This window comes from Lepus europaeus, chromosome 1 (genome assembly GCF_033115175.1).
Source record: "Lepus europaeus isolate LE1 chromosome 1, mLepTim1.pri, whole genome shotgun sequence".
NCBI classification, from domain to species: Eukaryota; Metazoa; Chordata; class Mammalia; order Lagomorpha; family Leporidae; genus Lepus; species Lepus europaeus.
Genome location: NC_084827.1, coordinates 67853483 through 67880074, shown reverse-complemented (window position 1 = coordinate 67880074; position 26592 = coordinate 67853483). Strand labels below are relative to the sequence as shown.

The following is a 26592-nucleotide window of genomic DNA, read 5'->3' as shown; positions in this document are numbered from 1 at the left end:
ATGGAGGCAATTTAAGTGGGGAGGAGACAGGTAGGGAAGGCAAACAGGATTCTGGGAGAACACTCCACCTTTCTTCTACCATAAATGATGTCTTACCTGGAACTGCAATATGTAAAACAGACGAAAGTTACTCTGGCTGGTGGTATGGGATAGATTGGGGAGTGGTAGGCAAACTACCGTGGCCATCCCCTCAACCCGTAAAAGAAGCTGGAGCTTGTGGGAAAAAGGTTTAAGATTCTGTGTGTGTATTTACTTAAAGACTACCACCACTGTTAGAAAGGCCATTTTAACACAAGAAGAAATGCTATTTTTGAAAAATAATATATTTGAATGAAATACTTAAGATATGATTAACCCCTTTTCCTAACCTTGCTTTACTAAAGAGAACTTGGGCACAAGCAAGTATCTGGTCTAGTAGCATGGTCTCTCAACATGAGGACATGAGATTAACTGTGCTAGCAGAAAGCAGGACAGAGGAAGCGTGACACTGACTACATGGGAAGGAACTGTTTCCTCCAGGGGTCCTCCTGAGCACTCGGCCTTGAGTGCCTGCAGCACAGGAAGTTTTGCCACTTCACTTTTATTTGCTTTGATTTTGACTGCTTAGACTTTCTCTCCTCAACTTAATCGGTTTGTTTCCTTATTGTCAAAAGGTCAGTCATGGAAAGTCCAAGCAGCATTTGAAAAGTTGATTCTTCTCCTTGGGGACTGCTCTCTTTGTTATTTAGATTCAAGGGGATAAAGAGCCGAGGACGGGAGCAGTGGGATCTTTTTGTTGCCTGCTCACTCACTTGCTGGCTCTTCTGAAACTTCAGTGACAATCACAAAAGGGTTTCCAGACAGAGCACCTCCCTCGCCCCCTCCCAGGGCTGCAGCCTCAATGCCTTCAACTGTGAGCCTCCATGACTAAATCCTGCTCACCCCATGGACAACTTCCCTGACCACACCATCTAAACATGTTCCATCACACAGAAAAGTTTAAAATCGCCATTTCTTATTTTTCATGACTTGTTCACTGAGGTTTATTTCTCAGCTTATTGTGTGCCTCCTCCCACCACAGTGCAAGCTCCTTGAAGAGAAGGGCCAGGTCTGTCTTACAACCTGGTGCCCAGGGCACAGGAGCAGCTGGTAGAACATTTTGTAAGGATGAAGGATTCGGGGATGTGCCTCCCAAAAACTAAATCACAAGGCGGAGAAGCAGAGGAGAAGGGAAAAGAGGGAATGAAGAAAAGCCTAAAAATAACAATTACTGGCATAGAAGGACTAAATTTTCTATTCTGTAAAACAAATACCTGAAAACCATCACATTTAACTCCTCTGAATGTTAAGTAGTTTCTAAATCAATGAAAACCACATGAACTTAGATTAAGATGGGGAAAGAATTTATAAAGCCAGGGACAAAATAAAATAATCTTTTCTGGAAAATCTCTTCAGAAAAGGGCAGATACTAACCCAGCCCAAATCCAGAGAACATAAACAGGGACAAAACATTTAGTGGAGTGCTGGATTTTAGCAGGTGCCAGACACGGTGCTAAATGGATGATTTCTCTCATCTGACTCAAAAGAAGCCATCAATAGAAAAATCTAAGACGTGGAGGGTTTAAGGGACTCTATGAAGTACACAACTGCCAAGTGGTAAAGTTAGGATTTAAAGCCAAGCCTGCAACACAATCCAAAGTTCTCTGTTTCCACCAGTTTTACAAGGTCCCTCCTCATCCTAAGACTAACAGAAGGAAGATTCTATACCTGAATTTGTAACAAGTGCTGTTTCCAGGTGGCTCTTCATATGGATTAATGGAACTACTTTGAGGGTTTAATGTGCTTACTACTATTAGGAAAACGAACACAAAGCTGTGACATAGAATACTGAACCACAGCATCATGATAGGCTATGGAACAAGGCAATCTTCACCCACCTGGATACCATACTAACAACCTGGAATTTCCCGTCACAGACCAGAGGGAAAAATAAAATTACCCATATTTTAAAGGCTCATTTTGGGATGCATCTGCCTTTAGCCTTAAGATGCTCTGACCAAACTTCCTCTTACCTCTTTAAACTCTTTCACAGTCTTAAAGTAAAGCCTCTGTTTTTCTAACAGTTCTAAGTACTGGTCGTTCAACTGGTCTCTTCGCATTTTGTTTTCTTGCTTCTTCTTTTCCATCTGTTGAAAAATTTTGGGAAATGGTGATGAAAAAGCATGTTCTGACCAAGGGCTGCTAGCAATATTCTACAGATAACATTACTAAAATTTTCATGGATTCCTTTCAGTATTTTCCTTCTATACAAAATTTAAAAATTAAACTCATTTGAGAGGCAGAGAGAAATGACAGAGAAATACACACACATACATACAGGGTGGTGGGCTCCCTAAATATGTACAATGGCTAGGGCAGGGATGGAACTGGGTACTCAACCCAGGTCTCCTTTATGGGAGGAAATAACTCAATTAGCTGAGCCAATACCTCCTCCTCCCCAGTGTCTGCATTGGTTAGAAGGTACAACCAGGAGCTGGAGTTGGGAATTGAAACTACAGACTTTGATGTGAGATATGGTGTCTTAACTGCTAGGTTAAATATCTACTCCCTATACGGTTTTGGCGACTGGTTCATTTATTTGCATATTACATGGAGGGTCTATAATTTATTCAGCAATTCTATCACTGGGCATAAACAGGTTCCATTTTCTTTGTCACTACAGTTTTACAATAAACAGGATGGTGAATCTCAGCTGAGGTTATTCTGAGAAAACATGTGACATCTAGAAAGTTCCATCACAGCTGTGAAGACAAGGTGCTACTGCTATCACGGGGGATAGGGCTAAGCATCCTACAATGCACACACAGGATGGTCACCACAAAATAACTATCTGGTTCAGAATGTTAACTTTGTTGAGGTTAAGAAACCTTGATTTAAATAACTGATCATACAGCAGGATTGTGTTGTGTATTCTCTTTTCACTTCTTGAAAGTATTTGTTATGAAATTTTTTGAGGTATAAGAATGACTTATTTTTATGCAGATTTATTTCCTAACTAAACTGATTTGGGTAATTATGAATAAGAAAAATGATGAATTAGTAGACTCTTACTGAAAAGAAAGTTTCTAATTACCCATATGATCTGGTCTTTCTTTGATATAATAGTGCGCTTATCTGAGTTTTACTACTATTGTAATTTGCATTGTAGACCTAAATAATGATGAATGCGCACTCTGGCTCTTTTTTCCCCAAAAAAACCCTTTTATTTAAGGAATACAAACTTCATACATTTCATAATTACATCTTTAGAAACATGGTGATTCTTCCCACTATACCTGCCCTCCTACCTACTCTCCACCCCTCTTCCTCCTCTCACCTATTCCCATTCTTTTACTAAGATCTATTTTCAATTAATTTTATACACATATGATTAACTCTGTTGAGTAAAGAATTCAACAAATAGTATAGAAAAAAGAAAAACTTTTCCTCAACAGTTGAGATGATGGCTATTCAAGGTAATTGCTTCTCAAAGTGTCACTTTATAGATTGCCTTTTAGGTACTTTATTAGTTATCACTGTCTTCAGTTGATAGGCATTTGGGTTAATTCCATAATTGTTAATTGAGCTGCAATAAACACAGAGATACAGATAACTCTTTCATATGCTGATTTCACTTCCCTTGGGTAAACTCCCAGCAGTGGGTTGGCAGGGTGATATAGTATGTCTATATTCAGATTTCTGAGGTATCTTCATACTGTCATCCACAGCGGTTGTTACAAGTTTACATTCCAACCAACAATAGATTAGGGTATCTTTTTCTCCACATCATTGTCAGCATTTATTGTTTATTGATTTCTGAATGAAAGCAATTATAACAGGTGAGCGAAACTTCAGTGTGGTTTTGATTTGCATTTTTCTAATGGCTAATGATCCTAAGAATTTTTTCATCTGTCGGCCATTTGGACTTCCTCTTAAACAGGCATTTTTCAAGTCTTTTGCCCATTTCTTAACTGGGTTGTTTGTTTTGTTGTTGAGTTTCTTGATCTCTTTTATCAGTTGCAAGTTTGCAAATAATTTTTCCCATTCTGTCAGTTGCCTCTTCACTTAGCTGAGTGTTTCTTTTGTAGTACAGATGCTTCATAATTTGATGTAATTCCATTTATCAATTTTGGCTTTGACTGCATGAGCCTCTGGGGTCTTTTCCAAGAATTCTTTGCTCATGCCAATGTCTTGCTGGGCTTTCCCAATGTTCTCCAATAATTTGACGGTATTGGGTCATAGATTTAGGCCTTTAATCCACTTTGAGTGGATTTTTGTTTAAGATAAGGGTCTTGCTTCATACTTCTATATGTGGAGATCCAGTTTTCCCAGCACCACTGGTTGAAGAGACTTTCCTTGCTACAGTGGTTGACTTTAGCACCTTTGACAAAGACAAGTTGGTTGTAGATACTTGGATTCATTTCTGGAATTTCTATTCTGTTCTATTGGTCTATACATCTGTTTTTGTACCAGTACCAGGTTATTTTAATTATAACTGACCCATGTTATGTCTTGAAATCTAGTATTGTGATGCCTCCACCTTTGTTTTTGTTGTATAAGATTGCTTTAGCTATTCAGGGTCTCCTGTGTTTCGATATGAATTTCAGCATCATTTTTTTTCTATGTCTGAGAAGAATATCCTTGGTATTTTCGTTAGTATCGCATTCATCTATAAAGTGCTTTCAGCAGTATGGATGTTTGATAATATGATTGTTTGAATACATGGACATGGAATATTTTCCCTTTTTTTGTATCTTTTTCTATTTAATGTTTGCTAACTCTCATCATAGAGATCTTTGACATCCTTTGTTAAATTTATTCCAAGGTATTTGATATTTTTTTTTTTTTGGTAGCTATTGTGAATGGGATTTACCTTAGAAGTTCTTTCTTAGCCATGGCATTGTCTGTGTATATTGCTGTTGGTTTTTGTGTGTTGATTTTATATCCTGCCACTTTACCATACTCTTCTATTAGGGCCAATAGTTTCTTAGTGGAGTCTTGTGGATCTGTTATATAAAGAATCATGTCATTTGTAAATAGGGATAGTTTGACTTCCTCCTTCCCAATTTGTATTTCTTTATTTATTTATTTGTTTTCCTAATGCTCTGGCTAAAACTTCCAGTACTATATTGAATAGCAATGGAGAGAATGGGCATCCCTGTCTCGTACCAGATCTCAGTGGGAATGCTTCCAACTTTTCTCCATTCAATAGGATGCTCATGCACATTTTAGAATCTTTTCTTTGTTTTACTTGGAGAGTTTGACTACAATGTGTTGCGGTGAAGATCTTTACTGGTCACGTCTATTAGGAGTTCTAAGGGCTTCCTGTACTTTGACATCCCTTTCTTTGTCCAAATTAGTGAAGTTTTAATTATTTCACTAAAAAGGCTTTCTAATCCATTTTCTCTTTCCATGCATTCAGGAACTCCTAAGATAGTATCCCATAGATCTCCAATACTGTTTTTTTAGTTTTCTTTTTTTATCTGACTAAAATTTCTAGCAATTAGTCTTCTAACTTGGATATTCTTTCTCTGCCTCACTGAGTTTTTCTTAAGACTTTCCACTGCAGTTTTTATTTGTTCTATTGAATTCTTCATTTCCAAGATATTATTTTCATAGGAGTAATTTTCTTTCATGTCATGTATGGATTTTTAAAAATTTGTTTCTAAGTAATCCTATGATCAATTTCTTGAATTCCATTTCTGGCATTTCTTAAAAGTCTCTTCATCTTCACATTCAGTATTCAAGTGTTGTATTATTTTAGGGGCATCATGTTGTCTTCCTTTTTTCTTTTGTTTATTATTCAGCATTTATGAAGATACTTGTTGGTTTCTTTATTTTTGCCCTATCTTTGGATTAGCTTCTGTGGCTTAGTGGAGTGGCTGCCTTTTCATTGAATACTCAGAGGCATGTGGTGGGTATGGCCAGGGAACTCTGTTCACTGCTCCAGGTTAAAGGGAGTGTCCAAGGTGACATCTAGGTTTGGTGTGGTACATTTCCTGTTTTGTTTTATCAGCAAGGAGGTTTGTTCTGTTCTGTTGGTGTAGTCTCACACTCACTTCCCCTACTCAAAGGAGACTAGTGCCTGGGCAGTAGCTCCAGCATGTACAATATTCATCTGCACTACCACAAGAACCATACAAAGGATCTGTGCAGTTCTCAATGTAAGTATGGATCGCAGCAATAACCCTCACCAGGGAAATCAGGGAGCCCCAAACACATAGGGCAGCCCACAGTGACTGCTTAACGACCCAGGCATACCCTAAGCCCTCACCACAGTGTTGCACAGTCACGAGTTATCTCAGCCAGACTTGGGCATCTCAGCTCAGCTGGTTGCTGGATGCACAGACAGGTGCTGTTGCAGCTGTTACGTATGTCCAAAATGGAACCTGCCCTCTCTCTGCTTGTTACAGGAGATCAGTGCTGGGCAGCTGGGGAGAAACATGCCCCCTTTGTTTCCACCTCTAGTTTGGCACTGTTCCCCACAGGGCTCCAAGCTGGACTCTTGCCAGGCTTTTTCCGCAGCTTTATCGCCAGTGGCTTGTGGTGCTCCAGACTGGTCTCACCTCACTCTGCAGAGCTGATGCTGCGGTTCCTGGCTGCTGGGGTCCTGAGTTGTGTGCATCCACATCCTCCACATATGTACACGGTGTCCCTCTAATTTGTGTGGAGTTTTCTCTGCTGTTTTCTCCCTAACTCTTCCCTGAGACTGCACTCTCCACTTTTTTAAAACTATCTTCCCCTAGACTAGAGCAGTAAGCTCCTTCCCTGTTCCAACATCTTGGATTTCTTTATGGACTTTCTACAATTATTTTAAAACTATACAATATCACTTATTACTTACTCATCTTTCTATTGGTAGACAATTTAGGGTGCTTCCAGTTTTATGAGCTCATAAATAGAGGCTAGACTTTGCTATAAAGAGATTTTATTAAGGTACCTAAAAGCTGCTTCATTCAATAGATACTAGGTGAATACCTAATGAGTACTCAAATGTGGTAGGGAAATCAGGCAAAGTCCTGGCTCTGAGTGTGCATTCTACAGAGACTGCCCCTAAACAAGCTCCCCAAGAAACAGATACAACACTAACATTCCCACTGATCAGTGCTTTGAAAAAGTGAAACAAGATTAAGTGATTGAGAGGACTGCATAGCCTCTTCAGAATAAAGGTCAAGGAGGGTTCCCTGAGGAGGTGACACCTGAGCAGAGCTACCAGAGGTATGCAAGATAAATCTATAGCACAGGCCAATCAGGAAGTGAGGACAAGAAAGAGTTACAGTACAAACCCAGTGCTAGTTGACTGACACCTTGAGTGATGCTTTGTGCTGGCTTCACAAAAGTCTGAACATGAATTTCCAGTCACACTTGGAGGGGATTTTAAATTTAGTAAGTTACAGATGAACTGGCTGCACTTTATTATCTGCACACCATGGACCTTTGTGTACCTTGTAGGTGAAATGTAAGCTGGAATCCCCAAGTCTTACCCTGCTGCTCTTCAGGGGAAGGCCCATTGTGCATGGGGGTTTATTTGCCTAGTTCAATCCTGACCTTGTATTATTTCTGAGTCCCTAGGCTGTGCCTCCTCTTTCCACAGTCTGCACACAGACTGTGCTGGGTCATGAGTGTGGTTAACTTGCCTGTACCTAGGTCTTCCACAAGTGAGTATCCCCTCTGAGAATAGGAGGGCACTGGCCCATGTCCCAGAGTGCTGAGTTGGCAGTCAGTCCTGCCTGCTGTAGTTAGAACCCCTGATGCTGCCTGTCTGGATCTAGCACCAACCCACCACAACTCCCACTGCTTCTCCTCTTCAGGTCCCACTTCCCAAAGCCACCACTTTTTCTGCTGTGCTACGTAGTACCTCACAGCTAGGGCCCTCCCCCCCTCTTACCACAGCAGGCAACTCTATCATGGGCCATGACTGATTATGTCCTAGTGATGAGACAATGGGTTGCAATTTAATTATGGATTTATCCAGGTCTCACCATGGGAGGTAGAGTGGTGATCTAGAAATGGTATGAGCTTGAGTTCTAATCCTTGCTCTGCCATCACTGCAGATCATGGACAGGTTACTCAAGGTTGTTGAACAATAGGGCCCTTGGCTGTATAAAAGGGATTGCATCACCTATATCCTAGGTTTCAACCTGAGGAATATGTGATGTTAAACATTTAAGTGGAAGAAGTGTCATTTGGCTTACATGAGCTCCTCAGTAACAACTTTCTTATTCACGTTCAACATCCTAAATAAATGAAGCAGTGGCACCCACTCTCACAAGCCAGAGCTTACTCTCAGGTCTGTTTCACTTTCACTCCCTTCCTGCTCCTCCTTATCACCGCTTCACACACTGGGACAATAATTACTGAAAGCTTTTGCCAAGCACTCACAGAATTTCAGAGGCCTTAGCTCCTCTGAGTAAGGTCACAGTGTCTGCCAATATGTGACTCACAGTTTACTCATATACCTACATGAGACATAAACACATATCCTACCACCGTGCCCAATGCTATTCTGTTCCGTGACATTCTGAATCTGCTATGAGAGCAGGAAACGAATTCCATTCAGAGTGCCAATTAACCCTATCTGGAGTCTTCTTTGAGAACCGCTGAGAGTCCACTGAATAAATTCACTCATTCAACAAATAGTTACTGAGTGTGCATCGTGGGTCAGGTGTTACGGTAACCAGTGGGGCAATCCCGAGAAAGCCTGCACTGCCGTGAGTCCCATGGGCAGAAGGAAACAGCAGCAGCTTCCTTCCCCTGCTAGCACTGCAGTCCTGACAGCATGAAGTCTGGGACAGGCTGGAAAGAACAAAGGAGTTAGGTCCATTTCTTCTGTTAGGAATGGAGCTTCTGGAAAACAGGAAAAGGAAGCCAAAGGGGAAAACTTCCCAACAATTCCTATAGTTCTGTTCTGCAAGAACAACTCCCCGAGGAGGAGCACTGGTAGGGAAACACTGCCTCCACACCAAGACCTGAGCTGTTCAGCCACAGTCTCTCTCTGACATCATAAAGGGACTCCATCTGTTCTCTCCTGCATTAGGTGAGTGAACATGCAGTTAAGTGTTGGCTTATATTTGTTCTCATTTTTGAGGCTGAAAAGTCTGAGAAATCACTTGTCACTAGTGATACTTGTAAATATTTTTGAACCTCTAACATCATTCCATGGAACTCAATGGAGAGACTGCTATTTTTCTATAGGGGAGAGAATGTGAAGTGTCTTTACCCATAGTTCATCCTGTGAGATGAGGTTATGGGTAGCTTGAAGGTTGGTTTTTTATCATGGGACCTGTAAGCAATTCATCCTTTCCTGTGTTTATATTCTGGCCTCAGGCACAGGAATACTTGGTTCTGAAAACTACAATACTCTCAAGACCCTAAGGGGATGACCCTCTCCTGGCAGAATGTCTGGAGTCAAGGTAATACTGGGCAAGGGAGGTGCCCTCTGGGCAGAGGCAGTTCCTTCATCTGTAAAATGGGGGTAGCAGCACTCAAGAGGCCCTCTACAAGGATTAGCACAGTGCTTGGCCTCTCAACTACTGATGCAGGGTACGCTCCCACAATTACAGGAAGACACCTTCCCCATTTCCACCAGAAAAGCCCATGCCACACCACAGAAGAGAAGCCATCTGACCTTCATTCTGCTTTGCTTAATTCCTTCTACAATCTGTTCCATTTGACGTAAAAACTGGTCCCGGGCAGCAGGTGAGGCCATGGCTCTGAAAGAAAAATCAGCAGAGGTACAACCAGCACACCCACTCTGAGGAAGGGGGAGATAACAAGGAGGTGACTTTGTACCCAGATTATGCTCAAGAAGCAAATGGACCTCTGCAAGGCCCAGGGTCTCATGTGGCCCTGGAGGATCCCAGACAACTCCCATGGAAGACATCAAATTAGCCTCATAATCTCCCTGCAATTTTCTTGACTAATGTGTATTTCCTTAAAGTAATATAAAGTGACTAAAAGTAACAAAAACATTAATTACTTTGAATTACAATGTGTATTAAGAAATGGATTCAACTTGGTTTTTAAGAATCTACAAGACAGGGAGATGCTGCTCAATATGTCTAGACATACTCTGATATTTCCTGCAATGTCCTCACAGTCCTCTCCTCCATCCCTATGGGGCAGAGGGTACCAGGAGGACCAGATAAGACTCATACACAAGCGCTGGAACCTCTCCCAAGGGAACGGCTGATAGCATAGATCCTCACTGAAATGCTCCAACTATGGGATCTCTCATCATTTTTAGAAATGTCACAAAGCTGTAAGTCAATTGAATCTGAATCTTAACAGGGAGCTGTGGTTCCTCCCCATCCCTGGCTTGTATTACAAAAGCAGCTTAAAGGAAGACCTTTCTCTCTCTCTCTCTCTCTGTCCACTCTGCCTGTCAAAAAAAAAAAAAAAAAAAAATCTAGAGTCTGTAATTAAGATCTCAGTCTTCCTGTCTAGCACAGATCCCTAATGAACCCTGGCAGGTAGTAGAGGATACATGAAGTCTGCCACGGAGGGAATGAGCCTTGATGGTGAGGGGTCACTGGGCTGGTATGTCTGGGTAGAGGTGCGTCTTGCCATCCAATATTTGGGAAAAAAAATTCCTATCTGAACAAGGTAGTTTAGAAGATGCACATTAAAAATCTGCCATAAGATTTTTTTTAAAAACTTTAAATTTTAGATAATGATCTACATAATCTTTTAAAGCATATCTACATACTTAAAGCTAACCAGTATTACTATGACTTTACTGAGAAAAAAATATATAAAGAGATTACAATAGGTAGGCATGGCTGAATAATTTGAAAGTTAACTTTTTTCCTAAGCTCTGTCCTGGTGTTTTTATACCAAAAATTCACTGTGATAATCTATTTTTGCAGGAACTCAGGAAACAGTGCAAACCAAGACCCATGTCCACTGAACAGAAAAAGTGAAACAGCAAGCATCAACACCCAGCCATTAGTCTTGCATGCACCTTTCTCAACAGTGCTGTGGATGTAAGAGGTGGGCTGAACATGAAGTGCAGGGCGACAGGGTATTTACAGGATGCAGGTCAGATAGATAGTACTTACTGTGAGAAGTTCTCGTGAATTGAGTTTAGCAGGCTAATCTGGGGAAGGGGAAAAAACATGAAAACTGTAAGGAAAAGGCTGAAAGATACCACACTGCCCCAAGTACTAAAAGCTGGCCTGGTCCCTGGACACTGCTTCTGAAAGAACACATACCTTGCTCATGGAAGTTAGGGTAACAGATGAAAAAACGCAAAGAGTAACAGAACCCACTGCTCAGAGAATCATCCTCCTACGGCATGTTACCCCAGGAACATGTAGGAAGAGGGCACTCAGAGGGGCCGCAGTCTGAGAAGATGCTATGCTAACTCAGGGCTATGAGGAAGCTGCCCCTGCATCACCTTTCTATCTTGCTTCAGGACCATCAGCTCAGGGGAAGTCAGAGTGGGAGTGAGACTGCAGTGCTCATGCTACTCCTTTCCCATGCAGCCAGCTCTGGGTGGCTCTGACAGTCTCCCAGGATATGCATCACTCAAGGCCCCATTACCATGGAAACTGCCTTAGACCCACAGCAGGACACACTATCTGTCCAAACAAGGCAGTCCTGCAAAGGGCTCTGAGTGACAGTCTAGAAACCTGAGTCTTCTTTCTGGCTGTGAACTAGTCGTTCAACCTGGGGTTCAGCACTAAGCAATTATCATGTCTGCAGCATGGAAATGACATTTTAGTCATTCACACTTCAAAGCTGGACTTTAAAGCTAAAATGTCACAAGCATGAATCATTAGGAATATATAATTTATTCAAATGTGAAGTTGTAATTGTGCTACCATGACTTGGAATTAAAAAGCCCAGTCTTCCCTCAACCTACTCTAATCAGTATTGAGGAAGGAAAGCCAATGGGTTCAAGGCTATCTGAGAAGAGACTGGTCCATTTCCAAGCCAGGGCTGGCAAGTCTTCCCCTTGTCAGGTAGGGGGGCCTCAAGGCTAGCGTGTGGGGCAGAACTATCCCAGGTATGATGCAAACCCCAGCAAATGCAGTTGTCTGGTCAACCATTTATCAAGTTCCTGTTATGTGCTTAAGTCCCTGGATACCCAGGAACACAAAACTCAATCCTTCCTCTAGGAGTACAGAGATTTTTCTGGTTTAATAGAAGCAGCAATAGAAGTTTTGATTTGGGTTCAGGTAGATGATACATCTGTACCGTTCTCACTAAAGTGGTAACTAGTGCAGGCCACAGGTGATGAGAAAATGAAAAATTCTGTCAACCTCAGGTGAGGGAATAAGTAGAACGCCTACATATTGCAAATCCCCCATGTGCGAGGAACTCTACATTTTCTCATTCTGTCTTCATGATCAACATGATCAGGTATCCCTACTTTGCAGGTGACGAAAATGAAGCAAACTAAATCCCAAACCTGTTGGCTCCAAAACCTGAGCTCTTTCTCCTTCACTGCACACTGTGCCCTGTATCATGAATGAGCGGTTCCAGTACCCATATTGTCTTTTTCACCCCATCCTGAATTTAATAATCCTTTCATTTCATGTCTATGTCTGCCATTGACAATTAAATTGTTATTTTCTCCATGTAAACACCACCATTTCCCTTCCTTTAAACCCCAGCTCCCACTGTTTCTTTTTATCACGGCATTTTTCTCAGGGTACAAATGTGAGTTTACTCCAGAGAGCAAGTGCTCCAAGGCATCTTGTGCTGTCTGACTTTGTATCCTAGCACCTGGCATACAATAAAAAGCATGCTTTCCATTTAAGCCAAAGGCATCCATCGCAGACATTAAGTATCTGAGCTTCCTGGAGTCGGTGCACTGCTAACTGCTCATTTGATTAAGTTACTTTCTTATATGTTCTTACCTCTTTTTCCAAATAAACCTTTTTGTCATCAAGGGTATTATATAAAGTGAAGAACTGCTTGGTTTCTTTGTGCACTGCTGAAACTGTAAATGCAAAGAAATAAGCACATGGATAAGAGGAGGTAACAAAGGACCTAGGCCCCCTTCCCCCTGGGGCATACTGCTCCCTTGCTGTGGAAGCCCCACAGTGCACAGTCATTTGGGATGCTTCTGAATGTCTCAGGACCAATTAAAAGAGCATGTCTGTAGTTGGGACCCAGGTGATGACAATGTGTGGTCAAAGTTGAATATCACCATCATAAAGGAATCAGTCACCTGTTCCTGTCTGGCTTGAGAAATGGGTGAGGATTGCAGATATTTGATAACAGTAAGTTGATGTATGCATTTTGGTGAGACTGTTCAAAGTGTCTGGTGTAAAACCCAAACGACTTCAGCATGTGGGAAATTCTTCCTGTGAAATATATTGATGCAAGATACTATTATTGCTAAAAGCTTTTGAGCAGGCAGGAGTAGAAAATTAAAGGGAAAGATTTAGCTTAAGGCAGAAACTACTTTTGGCTGAAAACTGTCTCTGCTGAGACTTGCGGTCACCTGAGTCCAACACGAGGACTGACTGAAAGGTTAGTGAGGCAGGACATGAGAAGAGGAGGACCTGGACTCCTCACTAAATGAGGCACAGTGGTGAGCCTAAACCAGGAAAGATGCCTGAGAGGCCAAGGCCTCAAGGTCACAACCGAGGAGGATGCTGATGCACCAAAGAAGTGGACCACTGAGTGATGGGAGGAGGGAAGCTGGAAGAAGAAATGGCCCTGCCAGTCCCCTAAACTCTGTACAATTGTGATTCCGAAGATTCCTAACAAGAAGCTATTGAATTAAAGCTTTTAGAGCAAAGATGTAAAATGATCAAACTTATGTTTGAGAAAGATCTCTCAGGAAAGAGTGAAGAGAAGGCAAAGGCAGTGATGAGAGGAGGCTACAACAGCAATACAGAGAAATGGACCTGCAAGTTACCAAGAGGATTGGTGAACAGCATGGCTCAGGATTCACTACAGGAAACAAGATGAACATAGTTTTGGATCTGTTGAATTTGAAGAATTATGGGAAAACACGAGAGGGAGTCTTGAGGATTAGTTCCTGCCTAGGGTAGGGGCCCAGTGTGGGTTTACAGAATCTAAGTTGGGCCTTAAGATTAAAGGATTTTGCCTAACAAGAGAGAAGGGGATCCAGGCACATGTAACAGGAGTCAAGGCTAAGATGCCAAAGCTCATGGTAGGTGCAGGTTGAACAAGGGCTCCCAGGCAGGCCACTCAGTTGGGGAGGGTCTTAGGCATAGTAAGGAGGATGAGGCTTTATTCAGTAGACCTGAAGAGTTATTCATCTGATTATATCACTTGTCTCTCAGCTTATAAGTGAGGGACTTGACCACAGCAGACCTGCAGCACTGCTCCCATTTGGTGGAACTATGATGCAGTAATGGCCTCAATTTAGGCTTGGGAAACTTCCTGGGCCCTGGATTACTGGGTGAATATGATATAGTAGGGACCAGAGTTTGTAGAAAAGATGAATTCATGATGATCCACATAAGAAGCAGAGAAGGAACTCAGGGGGAAGGCTGCTTCAAGGCACTACTCTTAATAAGAGCACCACAGTGGTGCAGGCAGAACTGCTGGGAGTGGCATTTATGAAACATGCTCTGGTGCAAGCTCTACCATGCTGAAGTGGGACAGAACCCCTCGCCCCCCTGCCCCTCCCCAGCCTCGAGAGCTTGTGTTGGTGATGCACCTACTCTGGCGGTAGAGTTCAATAAATCTCTTCTGATACTGTATTAGCTCAGCTCGGCTGGGCACTTCATCAATCTTCCGATGCAATATTGCTATTTCTCGATTTCTTCGAGCCTAAATGCAAAAGGACAACACTATTTGGTAAAAGGCCTTATGTATCTCTGAAGAGCCCCCACGCCCAACCACATATCCTGGAATGCAGGCAGAGAATTCTGTCATTGGCTTGAGGTCCTCATCTCAGTTTCTGATTGACTTTCACAGTTTCCAATAAATAGGAAGAGGTGTGGCTGTGAACTGAACCACAGAAGGCATCAGGTGAATGGATCAGGACAGAAAATTCTGGATGGGGAGGGCTTCTATGGTTAAGGCCAGAGCTAGGCCACTATGCCCCAAAGAACTCTAGAGTAGCCAGCTTCCCCACTGCCAGGTAGGGACTGCCAATAAGTGGAATGCTTCTTAGATGACAAGAACTTAGGCCTTTCTGCTGGCTTCACACAGTAATTTCATAGTCATTTTCTCCATGGGCTGGAGAAACTGCGTGGGTGGCAGCGTGATATGCTGTGGCACAGGGGCAGCCAACACAGAAGCGAGCAGCTCAGCTCTCATACTGTTCCCACCACACCGTCATGGTCTCAGGGCTGAGGGCCTCTCTGCTGCCTTTCCTGTGTGCCCTCGAGCTCTCCCAGCTGCTTAATCCACAGCAACAGATGTGGATGCCTACCTCACCGGGGAAATACAAGCTTCCCAAGCCCAAAATAGGGCCTCTCCAACTCTGGTTAGAGGAAAGGATGTATTTCTACTTTAAGTCAAGACTATGTCCCCACAGGTACACTTTAATTCCTTTTCTTTCCAGGAATCTTAAGATATACTCATTCACTGTATTTTTAACCTTCCATATCTACTGGCTCCTCCTTATCAGCAACCTCTCTAGTCTGAGAGTCAGACTCGACAGCCAATCACTCATTGGACAGTTCTGCTTGGCTGAGTACTCCAAGTTTTAAAAGCTCCAAAATACTGCAGCTGGCACTGTGGCGTAGCAGGTAAGGCTGCCGCTTGCAGTGCTGGCATCCCATGTGGGTGCCGATTCGAGTCATTGCCTGCTCCACTTCTAATCCAGCTCTCTGCAATGGCTGGGGAAAGCAGTGGAAGATGGTCCAAGTTCTTGGGCCCCTGCACCCATGTGGGAAACTGAAGGAGGCTCCTGGCTTTGGATTGGCTCAGCTCCAGCCATTGCAGCCAAGTGGGAAGTGAACCAGTGGGTGGAAGACCTCTCTTTCTCTCTCTGCCCCCCCCCCCGCCCCCATTTAACTCTTTCAAATAACTTAATAGATCTTTTAAAAAAAATATCAATACTCCTACTCATACTTCCGTTTTTGCCTTTAACCTTGTCTCTTCTTTCTTAATAAAAACCACAAATACTCACCTTTGTGTCAAATTTGACCATTATCTGTGATTCTTTTTCCACATACCTGACACTAAATATCATTTGGTACAGCCAATTCATTTCTTTCCGTGTCTGCCCTGTCAGGCAGTACCTAAAGCAAACCCTCAGCAAGCTACTGGTTTTACTACAGACTTCCCCTATCAAGTCTGAAGCTGCCTGTATTAGGTGATTTGTATATGCCTTCTGAGTAGTTTGACATATATGTACATATCCTGGTTCTCAAATAGCCAGCCAACTCCCAGGGTTTGGGTTCTCCCATTACTATTTCTAGCACCTAATGCTAGCTGAACAGTCAAAACATTAGCAAATATACAGCTGACTGTCCTAATTTGTCTCGTATTTCCGTGCCTCCTTAAAAATCAGTAGTGTCCTTGTATCAAGGATAAGCATGACTCATTATGAATTTAACCACATATTTCATCAAAGTAAGTAAGAGCCGCAAAGAGGATAACAGGTTTTCACGGGCCCCTGCAGCCCTGGTCTTCCCTTCTCCAGGAACACAGAGGGCTAAGCCAGGGTGCAGTACACAGTAACTCTTGGCTTTTGCACTTCCACAAGCCAGATCCTTGCAATTCAAGAGATTTCAAAATCTGATTTTGACTCTACATGAATTTAGTTTTAGAGCTGACTTTAAAGCCTATCTCCCCCATTTTTGATGCTGTTCTCACTCTGGTTACCAAATGAAAGAGCTATATACATGGACAGTTGATTTCAGAGGTCAAATACTAAACAAGAACACTAGACCTTGAATTCTAGCATTTACCATATGCTTGACATTAAGCAATTTGTGCCAATTTCCCCTTATAGAAAATGTAGCCAATAATGCATACTCTCCACCTTGGGTGAGGATCAACTTACATGGGTGATGGGGGTTGAATGTGGCCCATTATTACTAACATCTTAAATCACTGAGTTATAGCCAGGGAGAAGACTAGCAAATAGTAGGTTTGCCTAGTCTTTAGTTCTTATACACTGAGATGTTCTGGTTCCGTTGCAGGATATTGCTCACCTGTAGTAATCGGATCTTGTACAGCTTCTCTTTCTCCATGTTGTACCGTCTGTCTAGGTCCTCCTAAAAATAGGAAAAGGCCACAATTATCTAGGAATAGTAAGCTTTCCTCCTTTGATGCAGTCTTTGGAAGTTGAATGTATTTTTATCATAACTCCCCAAGTCTGAGCACTCAAATTTCTTTTTCCAAAATTCAGGGTCTGGGTCCTATTTCACATGAAACCCTTGACACCCATTCACATCATTCAACAACTCTCCATTCTTCTGTATCCACATGCCCAGATCTATGTGCCATTCGCCACTTACACACACACACACACACACACACACACACACCACCACCACCACCACCAATGACAAAAACAGATGTTCTCAGCCTATCTGGAGAGGATGTTGTTCTTTTCAATGGTCCTATTTAAAGCTAAACCATCCAGTCTAACAGACACTAGCCACATGTGCCTACTTAAATTTTCTTTAAAATCCAAACAAAACTCAATTTCTCAGTTGCAATAGCCAAATTTCAAATACTTGGTAGCAGCTAGTGGCTATCATGAAGTAACAGACATGACAAGAGGCCAGAGGTACACACGTGTATACACACACTTTCTCTATTTCTCTCTTCCCCTCCCTAGAGCTAAGCTTTAGGCAAACTCCAATGGATTCCACTGGAGCAGTCTCAGAGCTCATTTTCATAGGTTATAGGGAAGCAGAACTCTTAAAGAAGGCAATGTACAAAGTTTCCTTGCCCTTCTTCTCTATATCCTCTTCCTTTCCTACTTCTCCTAGAGGTTTGCTGGAGTGCCAGGAACACTGATTTAACTCAGAGCAGTGGCCAGTGAACGGAACACAGCAAGCCCCAGTCATTTCCAAACTGACTATGGTGACAGCTGCAGAGTTGGAGCACAAAGCTGAACATATTTGCTGCCTGGCCGCTTTACTGAAATAGCTTGCTGACCCTACTGTACAGCAGACACCACCTAACCCCTCAGAGCCTATGGGTCATGAGCAGCATGCACTGCCAACACAGGCCCATCCCCTTCCTCCCCTTCTCACCTGAGATTCTGCCGAGAAGACAAAATACCTACTAGGATGGTGATCTTCAGGGATCTACTTGGAGAGACTCTGCCTCCATCTGAGGGGCTGAGTAAAGAGGGACAGTGGCCCTGAGCCCAGCAGATGTAGAGGTAGTCACCTAGAACCTTAACGCAGGCACAAGAGACCACTACATAGGAGAGTGCAAAGCTTGCTGCCACACACTCAGAAGATGCCAGACCTGGGAATGGGCAGGTACTTACATTGTGAGTCATCACGTGGGTCAAGGCACCAGGTGGCTCTCCACTGGAGAGGGTCTGAAACGATGGAGAAAGAATAAACTTTTTTCCTGGCTTAGGGGCATGCAACAAAGCTGAGAGTCTATGTGTAAGAAGTGGGCAAGGACAGGCTTAGCAGTGGAGCTAAGATATGCCTCGATGCTCACGCATGTCTAAAGAGAGGATAGAAAGGAAATGACCATTATATGACCACCAGATTACATTTATTTTTAAATTATGTATTTTCCTTTATTTGAAAGAATAAAGAGACTGACACAGATACAGCTCTTCGACATACTGATTCACTTCTCAAACGCTTGTAACAACTGGGCAGAGGCTAGGCCAAAGCCAAGACCCAAAAACTCCATCTGGGTCTCCCAAACGGTTGGCAGGGACTCAAGTACTTGAACAATCACCTTCGGCCTCCCAGAGTGCACAGCCGCTGGATGGCAAGCAGAGGCAGGACTCAAACCTCAGTTCTCAAACATGGGATACAGGTATCCAAAGCGGAAGCTTTAACTGTTGTGCCATAACACCCATTCCTGAGCCCTAGGTTTTAATATGTTCTTAAACATCTGTCAGTTGCACACTAACAAAACTGTAACTCATTTTGATAGTAAGACTCCCTCTAAAATATGTGCTGAGAAATGTGATCAAGAAAGTCTGACATAGCCGGCACCGCGGCTCACTAGGCTAATCCTCCGCCTTGGCGGCGCCGGCACAACAGGTTCTAGTCCCGGTCGGGGAACCGATCCTGTCCCAGTTGCCCCTCTTCCAGGCCAGCTCTCTGCTGTGGCCAGGGAGTGCAGTGGAGGATGGCCCAAGTCCTTGGGCCCTGCACCCCATGGGAGACCAGGAGAAGCACCTGGCTCCTGCCATCGGATCAGCGCGGTGCGCCAGCCGCAGCGTCCCTACCGCGGCGGCCATTGGAGGGTGAACCAACGGCAAAAGGAAGACCTTTCTCTCTGTCTCTCTCTCACTGTCCACTCTGCCTGTCAAAAAATTAAAAAAAAAAAAAAAAGTTCACAGAAAAACAAAACAAAAAACAAAAAAACAAAAAACAAAAAAGTCTGAGATTTACGTAAACTAAGGTTGCCGGAGCTGAGGATTTGAGCCTTAAAGTTGTAGAAACAAATGAAAAGGCAGGCGTGTGCCGATGATCCAAGACAATGCTGCATTCCTGGACTCTGCAGTTTACCCACGCCAGGCCCCTCATGCATGTGGAGCTGTGTGACCTGGCTCAAATGACATCACCAGTTGTGAGCGTGAGGAGGACCCTCAAGGTCTGTATCTTCCTGCTGGCAGCCAAGAGCACAGTCCAGTGAAGAGTGCGGGGCACACAGCCTCTGGTGCTGGCTAGCTGTGCACAAGTCTCTTCCCCTCCCTGAACCTTACGTCCCCATTTTCACAAGAGAGAGGACACAATCGACGAGCTGGCTATCAAGCCATCTGCAGCTCTCATATCTTAAGCATAGGGACTCTCAGAAAATGGATGAAGTGTGAGAAGGGAAAAACAAAGGGACGCCTACAATCTTTTTTAAGCTAGAAAAACTATTTTCCTGTGTTTTTTAAAAAACTCAAGGCTTAGTGGAAATCTGTGCTAGCTCCCTGGAAGTAAAGTCCTTTGTTGAGACAACCAGCTGGTCAGAGCCTTAAACCCAGAATGCTCCTGCAGTCCCAGAGCTCTGACTTTAAAGCCAGCACTGCTTTCCTTTTTCATGTTTGTTGCTGCCTTTTGGGAGTGGGGTATGCCCCCAAGTTGGCATGAAAGAGGCTGAAATGGGTGAACAGAAAAAAATCCAAGAATAGCTAAGTGCCGGGGTCAGTGCTGTGGTGTATCCGTTAGAGCTGCGGTGTATCCGTTAGAGCTGCTGCCTACAGTGCAGGCATCCTACATTTATTTATTTATATTTATTTTTTTTTTTTGACAGGCAGAGTGGACAGTGAGAGAGACAGAGAGAAAGGTCTTCCTTTTGCCATTGGTTCGCCCTCCAATGGCCGCCGCGGCCGGCGCACTGTGGCTGGCGCACCATGCTGATCTGAAGGCAGGAGCCAGGTGCTTATCCTGGTCTCCCATGGGGTGCAGGGCCCAAGCACTTGGGCCATCCTCCACTGCACTCCCGGGCCACAGCAGAGAGCTGGCCTGGAAGAGGGGTAACCGGGACAGAATCCAGCACCCCGACTGGGACTAGAACCCGGTGTGCTGGCGGCACAGGCGGAGGATTAGCCTATTGAGCTGCAGCGCCAGCCGCATCCTATATTTATTGATGCCAGTTCGAGTACTAGCTACTCCACTTCTGATCCAGCTTCCTACTATAGCCTGGGAAAGCGGTAGAAGATGGCCCAAGTCCTTGGGCCCCTGCACCCACGTCGGAGACCCAGAAGAAGCTCTTGGCTCCTGGCTTCAGATTGGCCAAGCGCTGGCCATTGCAACAATTTGGGGAGTGAACCAGTGGATGGAAGACCTCTCTCTCTCTCTCTGTTACTCTTTCAAATAAATAAATAAATATTCATAAAAAAAAAAAGGAAATAATTGGGAAACAGAGGTCAGGTGTCTCCTGGAAACAACTTCCTTCCCTAAAGGGAGGAAGAATAGAACAGGGTTGTATAATCTGGCAGTTCATTGTCTCAGGCTGCTCCTTACACAGCATTGCTGCCTCTTATCCCTCATAAGAACCAAAAAGACATGAGTGGAAACTAAGCAAATCACAGGAGGAAAGCAGCTGAGAGATAAATACTTGTAATTACAGGATCAGGTTTGGTAAACCAACCAATCCTTGCAGGCACCATACTGGCACCCACGTCTGGGTCATAACAGCAGTGGACAGTCTGAAGAATTAGCTCAGGGCCTTTACCTTTTCGTCGCTACCAGGTGCTCTCTCAGCTTTCAGTTTTTCAATTTCCTGCTGCAGCCGTGTCATCTCCTCCTTTAACAGCAATAGGAGCATTTACACAACTTGGACAAGCAATGTGAATGTAATTATTTAAGTACTATTTGATCCAGAAGTCTTATTTTCATATTTCATAGTTTAATGCTAGCACAAAATTCCCATTAGGAACTACTGTCCAGAACTCTGATCTTCAGCTTAGGAAAATTCTTTCCAGCAATACCCAAGCAGCTATAGCTAAATCAGAATTTGCCACTCTAAAGGGCTGGTGAACTGGACACAATCAACAGGCTAGGAAAATGAGCCAGGTGTTTAGAGCCTACTGCCAATCAGCCCTGCCTGCTGCTGCTTTTCAGTAGGCCTCAGCCTCATCTACCTGTCCACCTTACCTGTAGCCCTGCCTCACCTGGTCCTCTCTACTTGTCCTCCTGCCTCACCCTTAAGATCCAGCTTTCTGATGGCTCCTGGGTGGGTGTGGCCTTCCCTCCCCAAAGCTCACAAAGAACTCCACAGGCCTCATTTCCTGCCTCCTGTGGAGTGACACATGCCTGCATCACTACAAGCTGCCAGGTGAGCCAGGGCTTGTACACAGACATCCTAGGTTTGCAGGACAACCTTGGCTTTGTAAGATGTTACTCTTTTCATAAAGGCCACCTATCAACCAAATATGATGTATTTAAAAAAAAAACACACACTTTGTAAAATACTTTTCTGTCAAACACATTTGTAAGTTAGATAACACTGTGTATTACAGACTGTGCTCTCAATTTCAGGCTTAGGCACAGTTATTAATCTAACTCACTCTTGTATCTTTGGAGGGTGCTAAGCTAGTGTTCCGTTAACCTTACATAACCTATACACATAACCTATCAGTTGATGGATCCCTAACTTGCTTGATGAATCTGTTTTGTAAACTATTCTTGGACAGGATGCCACATGAGGACGAGAGAGGGACACTAGAAGATTTTACAAGAGTCCTGGTTGTCAGCCAACACCAAACAACACTTACTCGACAATGCGCCTTAAACTCCTGTTCCTGAATTTTCAGGTTTTCATTCATGGCCACAAGTGCTCTCAAGTTCTGCAGAATACTGAAGAGAAAAGGCCAAAAAAATGACATAGGGCAGGCCACAATGATTTTATGAATCACAGCTAAAGCCAGGTCCAAAGCTAACAAAGGACTCCCTTTTTCATTTCCTCTGTCTTCCCCAAGACAATCTAATGGGTTCTCCACAAACTGTCTCTCATTTAGCTGACATCATTATTCACTAATAAGCCCAAAATTATCAGGCTGGATCCAAACACACATATGGATTCCAGAATTAAAACACCAACAGTAGAAACAGTGAGTTCAGTGGTACTGGATGTATTTAACAATAGCAATGATTCAACTGTATGCTGCAAATATACAGTACTGACATTATTTCTTATATCCATTCTAAAAAAGAAACAAACTGCTTAAAACTATTAAAAGCACTCATCTGAAAACAAAAATGTCAAATATCCAATAGCACTTTGCTCCATGCCATGAAAAATCAGTTTCTTCTAATTATACAGGCAAGTGATCTGTGAGAACTTTTTGGCTAAGAATGCCATTAAATTAGAACTTCTCATCCTGTGACTGATACTTTTTTTTTTTTATTATTATTAAGATTTATTTACTGGAGCCGGTGCTGTGGTGCAATGGATTAATGCCCTGGCCTGCAGTGCCGGCATCCCATGTGGGCACCGGTTCTAGTCCCAGCTGCTCCTCTTCCGATCCAGCTCTCTGCTATGGCCTAGGAATGTAGTGGAAGATGGCCCAAGTTCTTGGGCCCCTGCACCCATGTTGGAGACCCAGAGGAAGCTCCTGGCTCCTGGCTTCATATCAACGCAGCTCCGGCCCTTGCAGCCATCTGGGGAGTGAACCAGCAGATGGAAGACCTCTCTCTCTGACTCCACCTCTCTCTAACTCTGCCTTTCAAATAAATAAAATAAATCATTAAAATGATTTACATATTTATTTGAACTGTAGAGTTATGAGAGGCAGAGGCAGGCAAAGAGAGAGAGAGAGAATGAATGAATATGACTCTTCATCTGCTGGTTCACTCCCCAAATGGCTGCAATGGCCAGGATTGGAACAGGCAGAAGTCAGGAGCCAGGAGCTTCTCTCAGGTCTCCCATATGGGTACATGTGCCCAAGGACTTGGGCCATCTTCCGCTGCTTTTCCAGGCTCATTAGCAGGGAGCTGGATCAAAAGTGGAGCACCTGGGACTACAACTGATGCCCATTAGGGACACCAGCACTGCAGACAGTGGTTTAACTCCCTGTGCCACAGTGCTGGCCCCATATGATACTCTTTATGATGCCATAATCGCATTCAAATGAATAAAACCTAAGAAATTCTACCACCCAAACAGTGCAGAACTAAAAAAGGCAAGCATCACGTGCTTCCTCTCCTGTAATGACAGAAAACTTTACTTGGGAAAAAAACAAACCAAACAAACTACAGCAACTATCTTGGACCAAAATAAGATCGTAAGAGGAGCTGGAAGAAAGATGGCCCACCCAGCACAGTCCAAACAGGATCCTGAGCAACAGCAGGCTTTCTGCACAGGCACCTGAATTCAGAGGACTTGCATGGTGCTGAAGAACCCATGAGTTTTGGTTGTTCAAATAAATCAGACCACTAGACCCTGACAAAATGGCTTTCTTCAAAGGGAAAATCAATGCGCACTGAAACCTCTTACCTTGGATCAGCTTTGGATTCTACCTTCTCGAGGGCTTCTTGCTCTTTGTCCAGCTTCTCACTGTGACTTTTCAGCTGCAAGAGAGAATGGAGGCATCATTGCCAAGGGCTCAGCAGTACAGAACAGGGAGCTCTTAAATTTTCCTTCCCTCAGCCTCACACCTGTACCCCTCTTATAGGTGGCCAAGCCTGTTGGATTTGGTTGTAAACTAAGAAAGAGATGGAAGTAGGAAAATGAGGTGGTAGTGGCCAGTAGCAGGGAAAGGTCAAAGCCAGATTCTGTGGACACCCTCTGCTGGCAAGGGTTTTTTAAATCACAGCAGCTACCTGGTCGGGCTGAAAGGCCTATGAGAGCATCTCAGGCAATGGAAAGCCAAGACTCTGTGACAAACAATATCCTACATGGAGGATCTCTGTGAGACCTCAGAGGAAAGAAAGGGTCATCAAAGAAGGATGCACTCTCTCTGAAAGGAGGAGAGAACATCCACTTTGCTTCTGACCATGTCCAAATACCGACAGAGTCTATGGTCACAAAAGGCTTCCATAGTCTTGGCAACTCATGGCAAAAGCCTCGGATGATGACTGATGTCATAAAAAAGTGTTAATTGTTAAAGGAACAACAGAAGTCACTGTGCACTTGCTCCTCATGTAGCACCTCTGTCCCTAATGAACTGTAATATGAAAATTGACTGCAAATTTTCTCCCAAACTGTACTCCATATGTTGTGTGTGTGCATGGATGCAAATTGTTGAAGTATATGCTTAGCATGGAGTTGGTCCTCTGTATATAAAGTCATACTAAAAATGAACCATAATGAAAAAGGAGATGGGAGAGGGAAAGGCAGGTGGGAAGGGAGCTGAGGGGTGGGGGTTAAGGGGGAAAGAACCACTATATTCCTAAAGTTGTAGCTATGAAAAAATGCATTCATTAAATTAAAAAAAAAAGAAAAAAAATTAAATACTTAAAAAAAAAATCACAGCAGCAAGTATTTGGAAACCCAAGAGTAATGCTGACAGTGAGTGCCTTTTGCTAGCAAGGCAATATAAATAGAGTTGCTATGAGATACCTATTGTGGCTATTAACAGGGACAGAGTTAAAATGCCTTAACTTCTTGAATCAACCTTGTTATGAAGCAGATAATGAGAATCTTCTTTTATAAGAAACTTCAAAGAAACACATTTTGGGGCCAGCACTGTGGCACAGCAGACTAAGTCTCTGCCTGTGGCACCAGCATCCTATATGGGTGCCAGTTCATGTCCTGGCTGCATGTCTTCTTAGCCAGCGCTCTGCTATGGCCTGGGAAAGCAGTGGAGGATGGCCCAAGTGCTTGGGCCCCTGTACCCCCATGAAAGACCTGTAAGAAACTCCTGGCTCCTGTCTTTGGATCGAGCCAGCTCCAGCTTGCTGCAGCCATTTTTGGAGTGAACCTACAGATGAAAGACTTCTCTGTCTCTCCTTCTTTTTCTCTCTCTTTAATAAATAAACAAACTCACATTTTAACATATAAAGTAGGTGAAGCTGCATAACAGAATACTAAGTTGTTGTTTTGAAAATACATGATTTGGGGCCAGCGCTGTGGCGCAGCGGGTTAACACCCTGGCCTGAAGCACCGGCATCTCATATGGGTGCCGGTTCAAGACCAGGCTGCTCCACTTCCAATCCAGCTCCCTGCTATGGCCTGGGGAAGCAGTAGAAAATGGCCCAAGTCCTTGGGCCCCTGTACCCGCATGGGAGACCCAGAAGAAGCTCCTGGCTCCTGGCTTCAGATCGGCACAGTTCCGGCTGTTGCGACCAACTGGGGAGTGAACCATCAATGGAAGACCTCTCTCTCCCTGCCTCTCCTCTGTGTAACTTGGACTTTCAAATAAATAAATAAATCTTTTTTTTAATTTTAAATACATGATGAAAGCAGCTCTTTTAATGATTTTTAATATCTACTGTTAGGTGGGGGGAGGCACAAAACCATGAGCATGGCATGCTTTCAATGTCTATATAAAGGAATGGTACATATATACACCTATGAAACAATTTATATTTACCTGCTTATATACTAATATTTCTTAAAAGATTCAAGCGGCTAGTTACACTGGTTGCCTCTGGAGAGGGTAACTGAATGGCTGGGTTACAGGGGTACATCCTTTTTTTTTTAATGATTTATTCATTTATTTGAGAGGGTTACAGAAAGAGAGGGAGTGACACAGAGAGGTCTTCCATCTGCTGGTTCACTTCCCAAAAGGCCACCAATAGCCAGAGATGGGCCGTACAAAAGCCAAGAGCTTCTTCCAAGTCTCCACACAGGTGCAGACGGCCCAAGTGCTTTCCTTGGCCATAATAGGGAGATGGATCAAAAGTGGAACAACTGAAATATGAACATAAGAATAGGAGGCTGGCACTGCAGATGGAAACATAACCTACTAAGCCACAGTGCGGGCTCATGGGTTCACCCTTTTTAGTTTTTGAATTCTGAACAATGTGAATGTGTTACCTACTTAAAAAATATAATAATAATAAAAGTAGAAGCAAAAGTTCTAAGAGTCTAGTTGTAAAT

The 26592-nt window shown here is 43.5% G+C and overlaps 1 protein-coding gene across 3 annotated transcripts in view; it reads right to left on the bottom strand.

Moving 5' to 3' along the window:
* CCDC93 (coiled-coil domain containing 93) overlaps window positions 1–26592 on the bottom strand; it is a 126047-nt gene that overhangs the window by 2468 nt on the left and 96987 nt on the right. For all 3 annotated transcript variants that reach the window (XM_062185269.1, XM_062185360.1, XM_062185314.1), the window contains exons 14-23: window positions 24046–24119; window positions 22325–22406; window positions 21283–21354; window positions 18413–18466; window positions 17118–17180; window positions 14670–14778; window positions 12885–12967; window positions 11079–11116; window positions 9647–9731; window positions 2052–2165 (exon numbers count right to left, since the gene is read on the bottom strand). In XM_062185269.1, the coding sequence (XP_062041253.1) occupies window positions 2052–2165; window positions 9647–9731; window positions 11079–11116; window positions 12885–12967; window positions 14670–14778; window positions 17118–17180; window positions 18413–18466; window positions 21283–21354; window positions 22325–22406; window positions 24046–24119 (774 nt within the window). The remainder of the gene's footprint in view (window positions 1–2051; window positions 2166–9646; window positions 9732–11078; window positions 11117–12884; window positions 12968–14669; window positions 14779–17117; window positions 17181–18412; window positions 18467–21282; window positions 21355–22324; window positions 22407–24045; window positions 24120–26592) is intronic.